At 34.7% G+C, this 17,631-nt stretch overlaps 1 protein-coding gene across 8 annotated transcripts in view; it reads right to left on the bottom strand.

Moving 5' to 3' along the window:
- The window catches only part of HELQ (helicase, POLQ like), a 41,808-nt gene that overhangs the window by 11,259 nt on the left and 12,918 nt on the right, over positions 1-17,631 (bottom strand). For all 8 annotated transcript variants that reach the window (XM_045473491.1, XM_045473489.1, XM_045473488.1 and 5 more), the window contains 6 exons: positions 16,513-16,658; positions 13,671-13,910; positions 9,192-9,333; positions 8,649-8,753; positions 2,336-2,558; positions 670-827 (listed from right to left, as the gene is read on the bottom strand). In XM_045473491.1, the coding sequence (XP_045329447.1) occupies positions 670-827; positions 2,336-2,558; positions 8,649-8,753; positions 9,192-9,333; positions 13,671-13,910; positions 16,513-16,658 (1,014 nt within the window). The remainder of the gene's footprint in view (positions 1-669; positions 828-2,335; positions 2,559-8,648; positions 8,754-9,191; positions 9,334-13,670; positions 13,911-16,512; positions 16,659-17,631) is intronic.

The raw sequence follows: 17,631 nt of genomic DNA, 5'->3' as shown, positions 1-17,631 counted from the left end.
CGCTCTCTCAAAATAAATAAACATCAAAAAAAAGAACAAAAAAAAAAACTTAGTTACAATTTAAAAATATGACATTAAAAAGAAAGTTAATTTCCTGCAATTAAAAGCCACATACTGCCTCTGCCTCATACATGTTCATGTCTCTGCCCTGTTATAGTAGAATCGTAACAAACCATACTCGACCACCTGGTTTTGTGACAAGCAGGATCAGTTCCACCTTGCTATTGGTGATAAAACTGACATTCCTTCTCAGGTGTTAACATCACTGGACCCATCATGCTTGGCTCTGATAGAGCTGTCATATAATTAAACTCTCAAAAAACAACTTTCACAATTTTCTTCACATTCTAGGCATTATAAAATGGAGTGGTCACCAAATCATAACAATAACTATCTTTAGGGAATGGGACCAGGGATGATCTTCTTTTCTTTTTTGGACCTTTCTTTATTTTTTCTATAATGAACATGTCCATATTTAACAGAAAAGTAATATTTAAGTTAAATAAACCAAAAATGCTATGGCCATATTACTATTTTAAAAACTGAGACATGAAAGGCCCAATTTCATATATATTTTAGCAGAGAAAAAAAAGTGAACAATCACTTAACAAAAATTACATCGTCATTAATAAATAAAATAGTCTATATTGAAGAACCTTGTATTCTCACCTGCCTGAAGTATATCATCCAGTCTGGGTCACACTGAGAAGCCATATCATAGGGAGTTGTTAGGTAAATTAGGTGAAGAAGGCTTTCGAGTACAAGTCCTTCGAGACCTTTCTTCAAGTCTCTGTAGAGAACGTCACAATAAGCCAAATCTATAGTTCCTAAAAGAAAGATACACACATTTTATATCTCATAATTGCCAAAGGGGAAAAAAGGTGGATTTTAAAAAGGTCTTATTTAGAAGTTACCTAAATATAGCAAAAAGTCTTTAAAATCTCTTTTAAAAATGTTTTTTGAGTCCAGTATAGTAACTGTGTTATATTAGTTTCAAGGGTACAGTGTAGTGATTCAACAATTCTATATATTACTCGGTGTTCATCATGATGAGTGTACTCTTAATCCCCTTCACCTGTTTCACCCATCTGCCCCACCAAAACCGCTTCTTAACTAATTCAGCACATTTGGAGGTCATTTTGATTGTATATATCAACATTTAACAAGTACATACCAACTACTCTGTTTTTGGAAATTTAAGCCAGAGAAACATTTCCACACATACCAAAAATACATACATGGAGATGCACACTGCAGCTTTGTTTATAATTGAGAAAAATAAAAAACAGTGCAAATGTCCGTCAACAGGAGAATGGCTAATTCAATTACAGAATTCACAGTATGGATGATTACAGTAGAAAAAGAAAAATGAGGTATATTTAAAGGGACTGACATGTTAAGATTCTCCTAATATTTTAAGTGAGAAAAGCAATTGCCAAAAAATGCTTCCAGCTATGATTTCATTCTTAAAAATAAAATATAAAATAATATTTTATATGCATAAACAGATGCATAAACAGATGCATAAAATAATCTATACACATGTACACACACACACATATACACATACACATATTAATCTATATATAAGATAATACACGGAAGGATACACATCAAATTATTAACAGTGGTTGCCCCTGGGAGAGTGGAAATGGGTCAGGAGAATGGGATTTTCCTTTACATAATTCTAAGTTCTAAGGATTTTTTAAACAATAGAAATGTATTATTTTTCATTAAGTAAATTATGATGTAGCCATTAAGAAAAAACTATTCACTGTCATACCATGGAATAATTTCCAAGATATTATATTAAGCAAAAAAAGCAAATTCTGGAATACAAATGATTGTTTATTTAAAAGCAAAAGCTTAAGAAAATCTTAAATTTGTATATATGTATATATTATGTTTTGAAATGAAATGTACAGAAAATGTCTGAAAAGACATACACCAAATTGCTATTCTTGGTAGGATATTCAGATTTGTATGATTGCTAGGGGAGAGGGGTATGAAAGGGGGATGACCATCTTTTCCCTCAAATACTTCTGCAGTACCCTAAATTACTTGTAATTCAACTGTTTATTTACTAAAAAAACTTTTTTTAAAAGTCAGCTCTACCTGCAAGAACTCATGACCCCAAGATCAAGAGTCGCATGCTCTACCAACTGAGCCAGACAGGCTCCCGTATTTTTCAACTTTTAAAAGCTAAAGTAGTTTGACAGTTTATAAACTTAATGTTATTAATATGAACTTACAATTCCAATTTAAAGAAACAGAATGATGTAATTTCTATTTTTTTTCCCAGCACATTTCCTCAGAAAGTTAGGGAAACTCTTACCCTTAAAAGAAGCTCGTCCCAGTTTTGTAATATGAAAACTATGTTGGAACTCTTCTTCAGACTTATCAGTAGTGTCTTTTTGTAGGAGTCCTTTTTCTGTCAGGTATCTAAGTGATTCCACAGTTATTTCCCACAGGCTTTTTTCTTTCAACAAAATTTTTTGCTGAACACCAAAAAATGTACCATTCATAAAGTGATATATGTCATCAAGATTTGTTGCAATCTGAAACAATTCAGGACATCATTGGGACATTGTCCTTAATTCAAGGCATCATTTTGAATGCATGTTAATCTCCATACCTCAAAATTATTGAAATAAATTATATAAAGTCAACATACTTGCATATATAAAGATAATTTTATAGTGGGATTTTGAAATTAATAAGAAACAAGTTAAAGAAGTTATCATATTCATACTTTTTATGAAAATCTACAGTTTTCATTAAAAAACTGCTCAGATTTTTGAATAATTTTTCCCAGTAATCTCCAAAACTGTGCTCTCTGTTTACTCTCCAGCCAATTAACCCAAATTCCCACTCAACCTCCTTCAGAAATCCCTTCACCTCTTCCTTTCAAGCCACCTGTGCAAGCATTCTTTAGCAATAAAAATTGTATTAAAACACACACACACACGCGCACACACACACACACACACACACACGTAAAACACAACTGAAAGTCTCCTCTGAAACAGGATCAGGCAATACTTCCAACATATCACCTAAAAATAAACAGTTTTCTCTTTTTGTCTCTCTTACCCCTGCTCTTTTGCTGCCTGTCTCTCCTCCCCCTCGTAGTCACTATTTAAAATCTATAATGGCAATTATAAGTAATACTTAACCCTCCATTTGGTATTCAGATGTAGAGTTGATGCTAAATTAGAATAATATTATATTAGCCAATTTCAATGAAATCAGCATATTATACTAAAATATAGTCAATAAGCATATTTTTCTCACAATTCTGGTGATAGTTTCAACTGGAAAACTTTAGTTATTTCATACTAAACCAATATGAGGGTTAACAAAAAAATATGAGGCACAGACATTTCCTATTGCTTTTCTTCCTTTTAATAAAACTCATTCTTTTTTTTTAAACATTTATTTATTTATTTGGGAGGGGGCAGAAAGAGAGGGAGAAAGATAATCCCAAGCAGGCTGTGTACTGTCAGTGCAGAGCCCAATGGGGGGCTTGAACCCACAGACGGTGAGATCATGACCTGAGCCAAAATGAAGAGTCTGACGCCCAACCGACTGAGGCACCCAGGCACCCCTTAATAAAATTCATTCTTAATACAGTATTCAATTAAGCCAAAACTGCAGTTTTAAGATATTCAAAACTGATACTCAGTTTGTAGATTATTACTTAATTCAAAGGTATGCAGGAATCAGAGATAAAACATACAGGGTGTCTGAAATATGGCTGTGATAAATAAATGATACCTAGAGGCTCCCTGAATGCGATGGCCCAATCACTGTTAATGTCGTCTCATTAATTCCTAGAGTTTCCTTCTCTTCCACTAAAGCATGGATCTTGTCTCTCCATGGCTGCTCATCTGTACCTTCCTGTACCTGCTGCCCAAGTCACAGACCTTGCCCTTCTTGCCTCTCACCCCTCTTCTACCTGGTTGTTCCTGTCCAGAGGACTTGATTTCTGCTTCAATTCCAACTCTAAAGGTTTTCCTGTTCTCTGCCTTCTTTCACCACTGGAGCCCTGTTGTGAACCCCTTCCCCAAGGTGTAAGAGGACCCCTGATGACCTGTCCCTCTCACGACTGGGTCCAGTTTCTTGAGTTCTGCCTCTTATGGGCAGGCGTGGAACAACAGCCGCCTACCTGCTAGTCTCCTGACCCAACTGCTGCCTGGACTTCTTGCTGCTGTACTCCAGCTGTTAAAACAGAATTTAAATGCAATGTTGTTCCCGGTAGATCTTGCATTGCCAGGCCCATAAAACCACACCCTTGTGGCCAAGTCAGGTCTCCCAGTCTCCCTGTTACCTGAGTGTGCTTGTCTTAAGTGAAGTCCCAACTCCCTCCCAATTTCACTGCTTTTTGCTGAGTCCTAACTCATATACGTATTTGTCAGGGTATGTATTATGAATATTTCCTCCATGCTTTTCATTTTTTAGCAGTGTCTTTTGAAGATAATTTAAAAAATTATGATGAAGTCTATTTCATTCATTTTTTTCTCTTCATGGTTTATGTTTTTTGTTTCCACGTAAGAAATCTTAACCCAAGGTAACAAACAATTTACTCCTATATGTTCTTCTAGGAGTTATATTTTAGCTTTTATTTACGTTTATGATCCACTTTGAGTTCATTATTTTGGACAAAATTAGAGTGAGGTAAGAGTAAAGGTTATTTTGTTGTTGTTGTTCTATACAGATATCTTGTCAGTACAGCACCATTTGTTGAAAAAAAAACTATCCTTTGTCCATTTAAATATCTTGGCACCTTTTGTTAAAAACTGATCATATATGAGGAATGCCTGGCTGGCTCCGTTGGTAGAGCATCGACTCTTGATCTTGAGGTCCTGAGTTCAAGCCCCAGTTGGGTATAGAGATTACTTAAAAAAAAAAATTGATCATATATGTGTGGGCCTAATTCTGGACCTACTAGTCTATTGTTGTATATGATCCTTGCACCAATATCACACTGTCTTGATTACTGAAGCTTTATAGTAAATCTTGAAGTAGTATGAACACTTGTTTTTTCACAAAATTAGATTTCGGCTATTCCACTCCTTGCATTCCCAAATAAATTCTATCAGCCTTCAATTTCCACAAACAAGCTTGTTGAGATTTTGACTGGGATTGCACTAAATTTATAGACTTTGGGATGTAACATCTGATCAAAACTGAAAATTCCAATTCTTGAATATGGTACCTCTCTCTATTTACTTAGGTCTTGTTTAATTTCTCTCAGCAGTTTTACAGTTTTGAGTATATAGGTCTCACACACAGTAGTTAAATTTATCCCTAAGTGTTGCATGTTTTGGATGCTATTGTAAATGGAGTTGTTTTTCCAATTATTTGTAGTGAGTATACAGATACGATTGAGTTTTGTACACTGACTTTGTATCCTATGACACTGCTGATTACTCTCTAGCTTTTTTTGTACATTCCTTTGGGTTTTTCTTGAACCTACGATCAGCAAATAAGACAGTTTTACTTCTTGCTTTCTAATCTATGTACCCTTGTTTTTCTTCTGTCTTGTACTGGCTACGATTTCTGATATATCCTGAAAAGCAGTGTGAAAGTAGACCTTTTTTTTTCTTTTCTGATCTTAGAGGGAAAAACATGTAGTCTTCACCATTAAGTGTGATGTTACCAGCAGGGTTTTGTTGTTGTTGTTGTTGTTGTTTTTGTTTTGTTTTGTTTTTAAATAAACACCTTTTATTGAGTTGGTGATGTTCTCTTCTAATTTGCTGAGTTTTTATCATGAGTGGGTGTTGAATTCTGTCAAATAAATAATAACATTGAATTTTGAATGTTAAACCAACTTTGCAATACTGGAATAAACTCTGATTGTGTTGCTGTATTACTAATACTTTGATAAGGATTTTTATTATCTATTTTTACTATAGATATGTAGTTTTCTCTTCTTGTAATGTCTTTGTCTGGTTTTGGTATCAGGATAATGCTGATCTCAAAAGATGAGATGAGCAGTGTTCCCTCTTCCTCTACTTTCTGGAAGAATATGTGTATGATTGGTATTATTTCTTCCTTAAATGTTTGATAGAGTTTACCAGTGAAGTCAGTTGAGCCTGGAATTTTCTTTGTGGTAAGTTTTAAGTTGTAAATTCAATTTCTTTAATAGATATAGGACTATTTAGACTTTCTGCTGCTACTTCAGTCAATTTCAAAAATTATGTCTTCCAAGAATTTTCCCATTTCATTTAAATAATTGAACTCATTTTTCAGCATTCAAGGATACAATTATTTCAGGATTATTCATTACTATCCTTTTAATATCTCTAGGATCTTTAGCGATGACCCTCCTTTCATTACTGATATTGGTAATTTATGTGTTCTCTCTTTTCCCTCTGTTATCAAATCAGTCAATAATCTTACTGATCGTTTCAGAGAGCTAGCTTGTGTTTTCATTATTTTTATTCTCTAGTTTGTCTATTTTTTATTTCATTTTTGCTTTTACTAATTATTTCCTTCTTTCTACTTGGGCTTTTTCCCCCCCACGTTCCTAAAGTAAAACTTAGACCCTGAATTTAGATTTTTCTTATATTCTAATAAGCATCTAAAGTTATAAATGTCCTTTTCAGCACTTCTTTGGCTTCATGCCACTAATTTTGGTATATCTGTTTCCATTTTCATTCCATCGTAAATATTTTCTAATTTCCCTTGGAATTTCTACTTTGACCACTGGTCAAGTGTGCTATTTAATCTCCAAATATTTAGGAAATTCCCTGTTATCCTTCTATTATTGCTGGTATACTATAATTGCTTTCATTAGACACAATACTATATTGGATTTCAATCCTTTTAAATGTATTGAGACTTGTCTATGATCTCAGAATATGGTCTACATTGGTGAAATATTTCCCATGCACTTGAGAAATATTTCACACACACACACACACACACACACACACACACAATGGTACACTGGAAAGAGTACAGGCCAGCATGGCAGGAAACTAAATTATAGTCCCATCTAAACCATAATTCACTGAATGATCTTAGACTACTCACCAGTTTTCTGAGTCTGTTACCTTATTTAATATATAAATGGAATAAGACTTGATGATCTTTATGATCTCTTCCTCCTTTACTAATTCCTTAGCAACCTCCCTATTGTAAGGATTTATTACATTATACATGGATTACTACAATTACTTTTAAACAAGTCTTGCAATACTTCTGCATGCTATTATCCCCATTTTACAGATAAGGCAACTGAGCGAGGTTTACGAGAGAGCTAATACCTTACCCAGGGTAATAAGAGACAGAGTTGGGACTGGGACACAGGTATGTGTGATATCAGAGCTCTTGCTCTCAACCACCACACTTTACTAATGCTCCACTGATGTGTGACAGTGTCACAACTCTTTAGGCTACTATTTAAGCATGCTCTCCTATCTTCCCCAATTTATAGCACACAATCTGGCCCAACTTTTCCCATCCAACCTTCACCTCTTCAGGATCTGTAGGCCTTCTCTAGAGCTACAGAATCTAGTCTGTTGACTGATACCCCACATCATCTTTAGCTTTCTCATCATTCATTCTATGTTAAGTACCTGGAATGGCTTATTCTTTCCCTCTGCTTATCTACAACTTCTTCTTTTTTTTTTGAGAGAGAGAGAGAGCATGCGAACAGGGGAGGAGCAGAGAGACGGAGAGGAGAAAGGGAGAAAGTCTTAAGCAGGCTCCATGGTCAATATGGAGCTTGATGTGGGGTTTGTGGGGCTTGTGGGGCTCAATCTCAGGACTGTGAGATCATGATCTGAGCTAAAATTAAGAGTTGGATGCTTAGCCAACTGAGCCACCTAGGTGCCCTGACAACTTCTATCTCCTTCACTACCTAGCACTGATTTCTTTTCTTCCTTATAACCTTTCACTATTCTGAACTGCTAAGGGATATTATAATATTCCACTATTCATCTATAAGGTAATCAAAACTTATGGTATTTTTTTTTATTAATTATCTTTTGTGTGTTCACCCAAACTGTTTGGGCTAATAAAGATATACTGCATGATAGGTTAAGACCACTGGTTTTGTAGTTGAACAAAGCTGAATTCAAACCCTGGCTTTGCCTCTTTATGGCCATGTGCCCTTAGACACAAAGTTAAAATTTACTTACGAATAACCCTAAAAAAGAATTTTAACTCAAGAGTAACCCTAAAAGAGAGCTAATCTCTAAGAAAAGGAGTGTTTTCCTAGTGTGCCTTTTCTTTTTAAATTTGTTGTCTGATAAAGGCTATACTGATCTCACAAATGTTTATAATATCCTAGAATGATCACAGGACAACAGGTGAACATTATTCCTCACAAAGGTAGAGATGATGGACTACCCCACATCAGGACCCATGTCTTTACAGCTTCTTATGATCCCCAGAGTCTCCAAAAAGTCTCTCACTTGTAATGATGCCCAGTTATGATTTGTTGATTTTTCATATTTCATACAACTCAAAGCATTAAAAATGCACATATAAATCTAGATTCAGATTTAGCATGACAGGCTGTTCTTTTCCACATTAGATTTGAGGTTAGCATTTTTTTCTACTTTATAGTTCTCATAACTTTTAAATCTCTATTATCTCACATAACAGTAATAAGATTTAAAAATATTGAAAAATACCTTCAAACCAATTAAAGAGAGAAACAAAGTTTGGATTCCCTTAGTGAATTCTTGAACAAGATGGCTATAACAGTTTTCCAATGGTCTGCTTATTAACTCCAATACCTACAAAAGTTAAAGCAATATTATGTTTTGTGTTATTATAAAAAAAGTGTTCTATATAAAATTTCCTATTTTGCATAGATCTTGTAGAGGCAGGGGGAATTTAAAGACATAAAAACAAACAAATAAGAATTTAGCAGGTGTTTTCATGAAAATGGAAGAAAGATAAATAGGGAAAATACTTTTTATTGCTTGTCTGAAATACAAAAGTATTCAAACTACTTGTTCTAGTTCTTAATCATAGAGGAGAAAGAAACACTATTTAAATAAATATTAATAAATTTTAATATTTTATAATATATTAATATTTTATATAATATTTAATATTATAAATATTAATAAAATTAATAAATTTTAAAGGATGATATATATCATAAAAGAGCTACAACCAAAGACCAAAATGAGACAAAATGATTAACCACCAACTGGATTGATTATTACCTGCTGCTTGTCTTTTTCTTGCAGTATAAGGATACTCTCCCCAATAGAATCTATCCCAGCACGGCCAGCTCGGCCAATCATCTGTTTATATTGGTTCCTCTTTAAAAACTCCTTGGCAACATAGGGAGCTCTTAAAATAACTCTATGGAATTGATAATATTAATTAAAAGTGATACTCCATCTATGATAATAGCATCTATCTTTTAAATTCTGTATTATTTATCTGGTATTAAATTTAATGACATGTTAACTCAAAATAATAAGTGACTACTATTTACCAAGAACCTGTGATGTCCTAGATTCTTTATGTACATTATCAGTAATTCTTACAAAATTCTTGGTAATAATATTCTTTATTATTTTATTTTATCTTATTTTTTTACAAAGGGGCTAACTGAAACACAGACAAGCTAAGTGGATTACCTCAACCCACAAAACTAGTAATTACCAGAACTATGGTCTGAACATGTTGGCCTAGCTACAAAGCTTATGATCGTCACTAGAACAACAGTCTCCACAGATTTTTGATTCTATACTTCATAAATGAAAAATCTGACCATGCACTATGAACATATGCCTGCTTATTTATGTATGTATGTATGTATGTATGTATGTATATATTTATATTACTGTCAACTATATAAAATTTCAAGTTTCAACCATTTTTGATGTACAAACGTGGTACTTTCAATCCTGCTCATGTATATAAAAGTCTGTAGCTAGTTTTCCTGCTCAAAAGTGAGAGGAAATCTGTCATTTATCTACTCACCAACCTACTCTTTTATTTATAAATCTCTATGGGCAGCCAAGATTATAAACACTTGAAGAAAACTAAGGACATAAAAAAAAAAAACCCACAAGAATATGCAGAAACAGGGAACAGAAAGAATTTTTAAAAATTCTAATCAGTATTCACAGAAAATTCTAGAGGGTATTATATTCACAATATGAGAACAGACTATTACAAATGAAGAGCAATAAGAGAAGATAGTTCTTGGAAATTAAGAAAAAATTTTAAATTCATTAAAAAAATTCAAAGACGGACTCAATAATGAATGAAAACAGTTAATGGGATACAATAAAAAACTGATTTTGTCACATAGAAGTAAAGTTGAAGAAATCACATACCTCATACAGACTGAAAACTGTGTAAGAAAACTTGAGAGATTTGAAAGCCCAATCTACCAGGCTTCAACCCTGTCCGAGGGAAGTTACAAAAACAGGGAACAGAGATAATGGAAAAAAAAGAAAAAGCCAAACATAAAGTAAGATGAAGGCATAAAACTTTTTTGGGGGGGAAGGGGGGAGAGGGTGCAAGTGAGTCAGGGGCAGAGAGAGAGAGAATCCCACGAGAGGCAGAGAGAAAGAGAGAGAGAGAGAAGCGGGGCTCAGCCGGGGCTCCTGTTTCTGTTTTTTTTTTTTTAATTTGAAGTGGGGCTCATGCTCACCTGATACAGCACGCATGCTCACCCAAAGCAGGGCATGAGCTCACCCGATGTGGGACTCGAACTCACCAACTGTGAGATCATGACCTGAGTCAAAGTCAGATGCTTAACGACTGAGCCACCAGGTGCCGGAGGCATAAAAGGCATAAAACTTTAGATTGAAAGCATTTTCCCAAGTGTAAGACCTATGAATAAAAAGTAGCTAAACTGGGATAGTTGGGATTAAGAATTAAATTTCCAGGGTTTCAAACCTTGGTTTTTGAAACTCATTTGTTGGCATGAAGTTGGGTACATTATTTAATTGTTCAGTGTCTCAGTTTTCTGTTCTATAAAATGTGGACAATAAAATATAACCTTCACAGAGTTGTCATGAAGCTCTATTAAGTCAATGCATGTAAAACTGTTATGACACAGGGGAGGGAGTGTAACAGCTGCAATTATAATTATACACTATGATGAAATTTTAAGGTGACAGAGAAAAATCTAAGTTTCTGGAGAGGAAAAAACAAACCTATGCAAAAACAAAAATGGGCAACAGTGGCTCCTAAAAGACATGGAACAATACTACAAAGTCCCCAAAGGGAAAAAATTGAAACCAGAATTCTTTTCCTAGCAAGATGTTCAAGTGTGAAGCTAAAATAAAAATACCTTCAGCTATAAAAAGACTCAAAAATTTTTACCCCCCAATCTAGCATTTAAAAAATAATTGCTCAGCAGTCAGAGAAAGACAAATATCATATGACTTCACTCATATGAGGACTTTAAGACACAGGACAGATGAACATAAGGGAAGGGAAGCAAAAATAATATAAAAACATAGAGGGGGACAAAACATAAGAGACTATTGGAGAACAAACAGAGGGTTACTGGAGGGGTTGTGGGACGGGCGATGGGCTACATGGGTGAGGGGCATTAGGGAATCTACTCCTGAAATCATTGTTGCACTATATGCTAACTAATTTGGATGAAAATTTAAAAAATAAAATTAAAAAACGAAGAAGATGAGAAGTCTGCCTGTAAGGAAAAATAAAAGAATGAAAGTAAAAGACAAAAAAGAAAGAAAGAAAGAAAGAAAGAAAGAAAGAAAGAAAGAAAGAAAGAAAGAAAGAAAGAAAGAAAGAAAAATTACTCAGGAGGTGCCTGGGTGACTCAGTCAGTTAAGCATCTGACTTCAGCTCAGGTCACAATCTCGTGGTTCATGAGTTTGAGCCCCTGCATCAGGCAGTGTGCTGACAGCTCAGAGTTTGGAGCCTGCTTTGGATTCTGTGTTTCCCTATCTCTCTGCTCCTCCCTAACTCACGTGTGTGCATGTGGATGTGCTCTCTCTTTCTCTCTCTCTCCCAAAAATAAATAAACATTAAAAAAAATATTACTCAGGGCACCTAGGTGGCTCAGTAGGTTAAGCATCAGGCTCTTGATTTCAGCTCAGGTCATAAAATCATGGCAGTGAGATTGAGCCCCACTTTGGGCCCAGCACTGACAGCGTGGAGCCTGCTTGGGATTCTCTATCTCCCTCTCTCTCTGCCCCTCCCTGAACTCTCTCTCTCACTCAAAATAAGTAAACTTAAAAAAAAAATAACTACTCAAGGATGGCAAAATTAAAAGTAAACCACAGAAGGAATATGTGAGATATGAGGTAGTGGTAAACAAAACAAGTATAATTCATAGGATAGTTTAAATAATTATGGACTATAAGATGAAAGAAAATTAAAAATCTGAAACTAAAACTTTAGGTAGCTGCAACATACATGAGGCAGTATAGGAGAATATACAAATGCTAATTCTTGTTATGTTCAGGAGAGGACAAAGTAATTGATTAAATCTAAAATGGCAGAAAAGCATGTTTGATTATAACTTAAAATTTTAAGAGTAACAACTGGAATAAGAGAAATAGGATATATAATTTCCTTTTTAATTCTCCAATTATCTGAAAAAAGGAAAATTTAATCAGTGACAGAGGTTGAAAATAAAAGAATGGAAAAAGATAAACTCGGCAAAGAAAATGTAGTCAGAGTGTTCAAAGTAAAATCATTCAATGAGAAAAACAAGGACCTATTATATTGATAAAAGGTATGATTCAACAATAAGATATTTGAAGTAAATCTTTGTATACTTCAACAGTTTTGAAATACAAAGTAAAAACTTCTAGCAATGCAAAAAGGAGAAATTGACAACTCTGTAATAACAGTGGGAGACTAACACAGCTCTCTGAAATCGACCGATCAAAGAATCACAAATAGAAAACAGAGGAGCTGGTAACAAGATTAACTGCGGTCTCATGGAGATGTCCAAAACTGCATACCCAACAGAAAATACATGTATTTGAAAAAATGTCACAAAGTTTAAAGTCACAAATTATAAAGATCATAAATCAATTATACAGGTCTATAGCTTTGGTAGTAACTGAAAAGATAATCAAAGACTTACTCTAAAAAGATACTAGACTCAGAAGTCTTTATGGATGAGTTCTCTAAGCTTTCAACGAAATCCCTATGTGTTTTTTTTTTTTTTCAACGTTTATTTATTTTTGGGACAGAGAGAGACAGAGCATGAACGGGGGAGGGGCAGGGAGAGAGGGAGACACAGAATCGGAAAGAGGCTCCAGGCTCTGAGCCATCAGCCCAGAGCCCGAAGCGGGGCTCGAACTCACGGACCGCGAGATCGTGACCTGGCTGAAGTCGGACGCTCAACCGACTGCGCCACCCAGGCGCCCCCGAAATCCCTCTGTTAAATACACTCTTTCAGATCATAAAAATGGTAGAAAGCTTGCCAATTGTTTACAACTAAAAAAATAAACCTTAATGTCAAAACCAGATAGGGAGAGCACCAAAGAAAGGAATTCTAATACCAGGAAATCTACTAAAGTTATCTTTCATCAAAATAAAGGAAATAAACCACACAATTAACTCAGCAAATGAGGAAAAACATTTGATAAATTCTCACCCACTACCGAGAAAGAACAAAACAACAGAACTCCTGGCAAGCTAAGAATTAAAAAGTTTCAAGCCCGGCCAATAGTTTACGTGTGTCTTACCTTCGAGCTGGTAGATTAACGCCTGCTGCGAGGGTGGATGTGCAGGTAAAAAGGCACAGAACTCCTGTGGAATAGGCCTCTTCCAAGAGTTTCCTTTCATCACTTGTTAAACCACTGTGGTGATAAGCAACCCCAAAAGGGATGGTGCGCTTTAAAACAGGACACAAGTTGCCACTGCTGACATTCTTCAAGTTTTTAATCACCTCATGTTTTTCTTCCTCCCTGTGTTTCAGATACTCCCTAGGAAAAACGATCTGTTAGAAATATGAACCCTTGATCTTACGGTGACAAAGTGCCTACTGCTTTAACTTTAGTAGGTGTGTGTAAAAGTTCTTTATTAAAAAAGATACTGCTTTCATTAATAGAAGTACATAAGATGTTCTTAGAATTCTGATTCTGAGTTCATCAATTATGAGCCACTCTCAATCTTTTTGTATATCACAGAGTCCTATGAAAATATGATTAAGACTAAGGAAAAGAAACATAAAATAAACATCAAACATAACACTTTGCTTATAAGTTCATGGACTTGCTGAAGTTCATTCCTGTATTGCCTATGAAGGCAGGTTAAGACACTTGCTGTAGATGTTACAATTAGTTTTTTCATTAGAACATACATTTTTATTGGCTTTTTAAAGAAATTTTAAGTCATTTGCTTCTGTGAAGATGGAAACATATTTGTTATCAAATCATATGTACTTATGTAAAACACCAATGGTCTAAACACTAGCATTTTAGAAGCTTCAATAATATCCCACAATGTCTCTGCATCTAAGAGTACCTATTATTTTAAACAGACATAGAGCCAGATTCTACTGCCCAGGGGATTTCATTATACCAGTTTCCCATGACACTTATGATAAGGAGGAACATAATTAAGATACAAGTAGATATCACAGGACTCTCAAGAAATCACATTTAAAAAATTTTTTTTTCAATGTTTATTTATGTTTGAGAGAGGGAGGTTGCAAGCTGGGGAGGAGCAGAGAGAAAGAGAGAGAGAGAGAGAGAGAGAGGCAGAGGTCAGTCAGCACAGAGCCTGATGCAGGGCTCGAACTCACGAACTGTAAGATCATAACCTGAGCTGAAGTCACACGCTTAATGGACTGAGCCATCCAGACACCCCTCAAGAAATCATGTTTTAAAGATACTCATTTAGAACCCATTTAGCTCTAGATTTACTTTATCTACATATAAATTACAGAATAAAGAAAGTATGCTCAAAACATGATTCACCATTTCTTAATCAAGAGCCACAAAAAGGGGTACTGAACTATACTCAGAACATTCAGCTTATGAAAGCAGCAAGTAATATGCAAAATATATTTTAGAGGAAATTTTCTTTCAGACGATGTTAAGTCCTATCTCTTTTAGAAAGTATCAAGTATCTACTATAATTCATTAACTAAGGATTCTAGAAAACCAAATTTTTAAGTGCTTCAGTGTTAAACACCAACATTTATGTCCCAAAAAACCTATTATCACCAAAAGCAAAATAAATCAAGGGTAAAATTAGTAAGTCTCATGTCTCCCAGGAAATGTCAGTCTCTAATAAATTTCCATATCGCTTAGCTGGTGCTATATTCCCTTATTCTATGAAAACAAATGATTTACTGAGACTACCTCAATGATAATTTAATTTCTTTAGGTTTTTATAATCAACATCATCATTGTAAAGGCAGACTATTAGTTACCAAAATGGGAAACTCCTTGACTTTATCCTAAACATCTACATCATTGTGCTGGTCAGTAAATTAACTATATTAGACCAATCCATGACAGTAGGACTGGATGGGGAGGTGAGGGCTGAATTAGAATCCATAACTGTCTATGAATGGTGATACAGCACTGGCTAAGGGGCCAAAAAGAAGTCTGAAAAATATGATAAAACTACACATGGGACAAAGATACAGAAAAAAACTGAATTGTTCATACTTAAAGTCACTTTATACCCATTGCTATGAGTATAAAAGAGCCAATATTAAAATACTATAAAGTTATAAGCTAATAAATTTCTTAATTACTTAAGAAATTCAATTCAAATTCAAATTTATTTACTTTAGTATAAAGTTTACTAAGAAAACTAAGGCAACAGTATTTAATTAAAGAGAAGGTTAAGTTGAAGATATGATTCATATCCACAGTGATTAGTGCCTGGGCCTCAGACTACCATAGCCAGTGGGTGAACTTGCTGCAGGTTGAACCTGCCTGGAAAGTTTTACAAAATCCTGATACCTGGGCCCCACCTGCAGAGATTCTGATTTTCTGGGATGTAACCTGGGCACTGAGATTTTTAAAAGCCCTTGAGAGGATGCATTTGCAGTCAAGGTTGAGAATCATTGATCTAAAACCATTATATCAGTCAGCATTCTCTTCCATATAACCTTAGAATTCTTCTTTGCCTATTTCACATATATGAATCTCACAGTTAAACTTTCTTCAAGGTTAGGACCTTCAAAATCGACTGTAGTGGGGCACCTGGGTGGCGCAGTCGGTTAATCGTCCGACTTCAGCCAGGTCACGATCTCGCGGTCCGTGAGTTCGAGCCCCGCGTCAGGCTCTGGGCTGATGGCTCAGAGCCTGGAGCCTGTTTCCGATTCTGTGTCTCCCTCTCTCTCTGCCCCTCCCCCGTTCATGCTCTGTCTCTCTCTGTCCCAAAAAAAATAAATAAACGTTGAAAAAAATAAATAAATAAAAAATAAAATAAAATAAAATAAATAAATAAAATCGACTGTAGTTATGATGTTCTACAAGAAATAATCAGTGCTTGTTGAATAAACAGAATATATAGCATGTAAATCATGATAAAATAAAACAGAATATTTTTTAAAGATTAACATACTTGCTTAAAAATTTGCATATCATTTCTGCTACGTTTTCACAGTTCTTCTTAGTGGGACAAAAAACTAAGCAGGAATAATTGGGAATAACTTCTGTCACCAATGCTACCAAATGATCAGGATCCATCTTTTTCAGAGTATCAGAATACTGCACAACAAGATGCAGGAACAAGGTAGTTAGCAACCATGAAAACCTGTCATTTTACCAGTGTGCTTTGAAAGGTAAGTAAACCATCCTTAATTTTGAAGTTCTCATTTAATAAATCTGATCCTTTAAAAGAAAAGAAGAGACCCAGATTAAATTTTAAAACATTAAGTCCCACTTTTAGGTTATTAGGGCTTTGTTAGGCATATTTAGTTTTAAATTACAGAAATGAAAATAGTACATGTTTTAATAACCCCACTGCATGTTCAGCTCCACTGGAGCAAAACAAAAAGTCCACAGAGAGAAACACAGATTGAGCCTAATAATGATCAAAGGACCATATAGATAAGATATGCCTTTCACTAACAGTTTTCAAAAACACAGATTCAATCACATCACAGGATATATTTTCAGAAATAAAAAATGTATTCATCAAGTAGACATAAGGAATTCAACATAGAGAAAAATATAAAATTATTTAAAAATCTCACTTCCTTCAACTTTATTAAAAACTAAGATACAGATTTAGAATATACTTTTATGGAATTCTAAACTATTGTAAAATCCCTTTCTTCTCTTTTTAATATACTTTACATAAGTCACAAAACATTAACGTAGTAGACATTAACATTTTATATACAATATCTGAACTACATAGCCCACAAAAGTTTATTCTTGTTTTGTGCTTGTTACTGAATGAATAAACATTTAAGGGAGAAGTCTCCAGATTTTGTTTCATGGAGCCCCAGGGCCAAAAGAAATACCTAACAGTTTTGTTTATTAGGTATTTAGGTGCAAACAACTGAAGTCGTATTTCCTCACAATTTCGTAGCCATTTGAATAAATAATACACATCAGTTGAATGAAAAAGATACTGTTACTTCATTTTTAACCATAATAGCTAACGAACAGGATGTGCGCACAACTGAGCACCCCATAGTCTTCCAAATCTTAGGATCAGATTGGACCTGGCTAC

The sequence above is a fragment of the Leopardus geoffroyi genome, chromosome B1, assembly GCF_018350155.1.
Source record: "Leopardus geoffroyi isolate Oge1 chromosome B1, O.geoffroyi_Oge1_pat1.0, whole genome shotgun sequence".
In the NCBI taxonomy this organism is placed as follows: domain Eukaryota; kingdom Metazoa; phylum Chordata; class Mammalia; order Carnivora; family Felidae; genus Leopardus; species Leopardus geoffroyi.
This window is presented reverse-complemented; position numbering and strand designations above follow the sequence as displayed.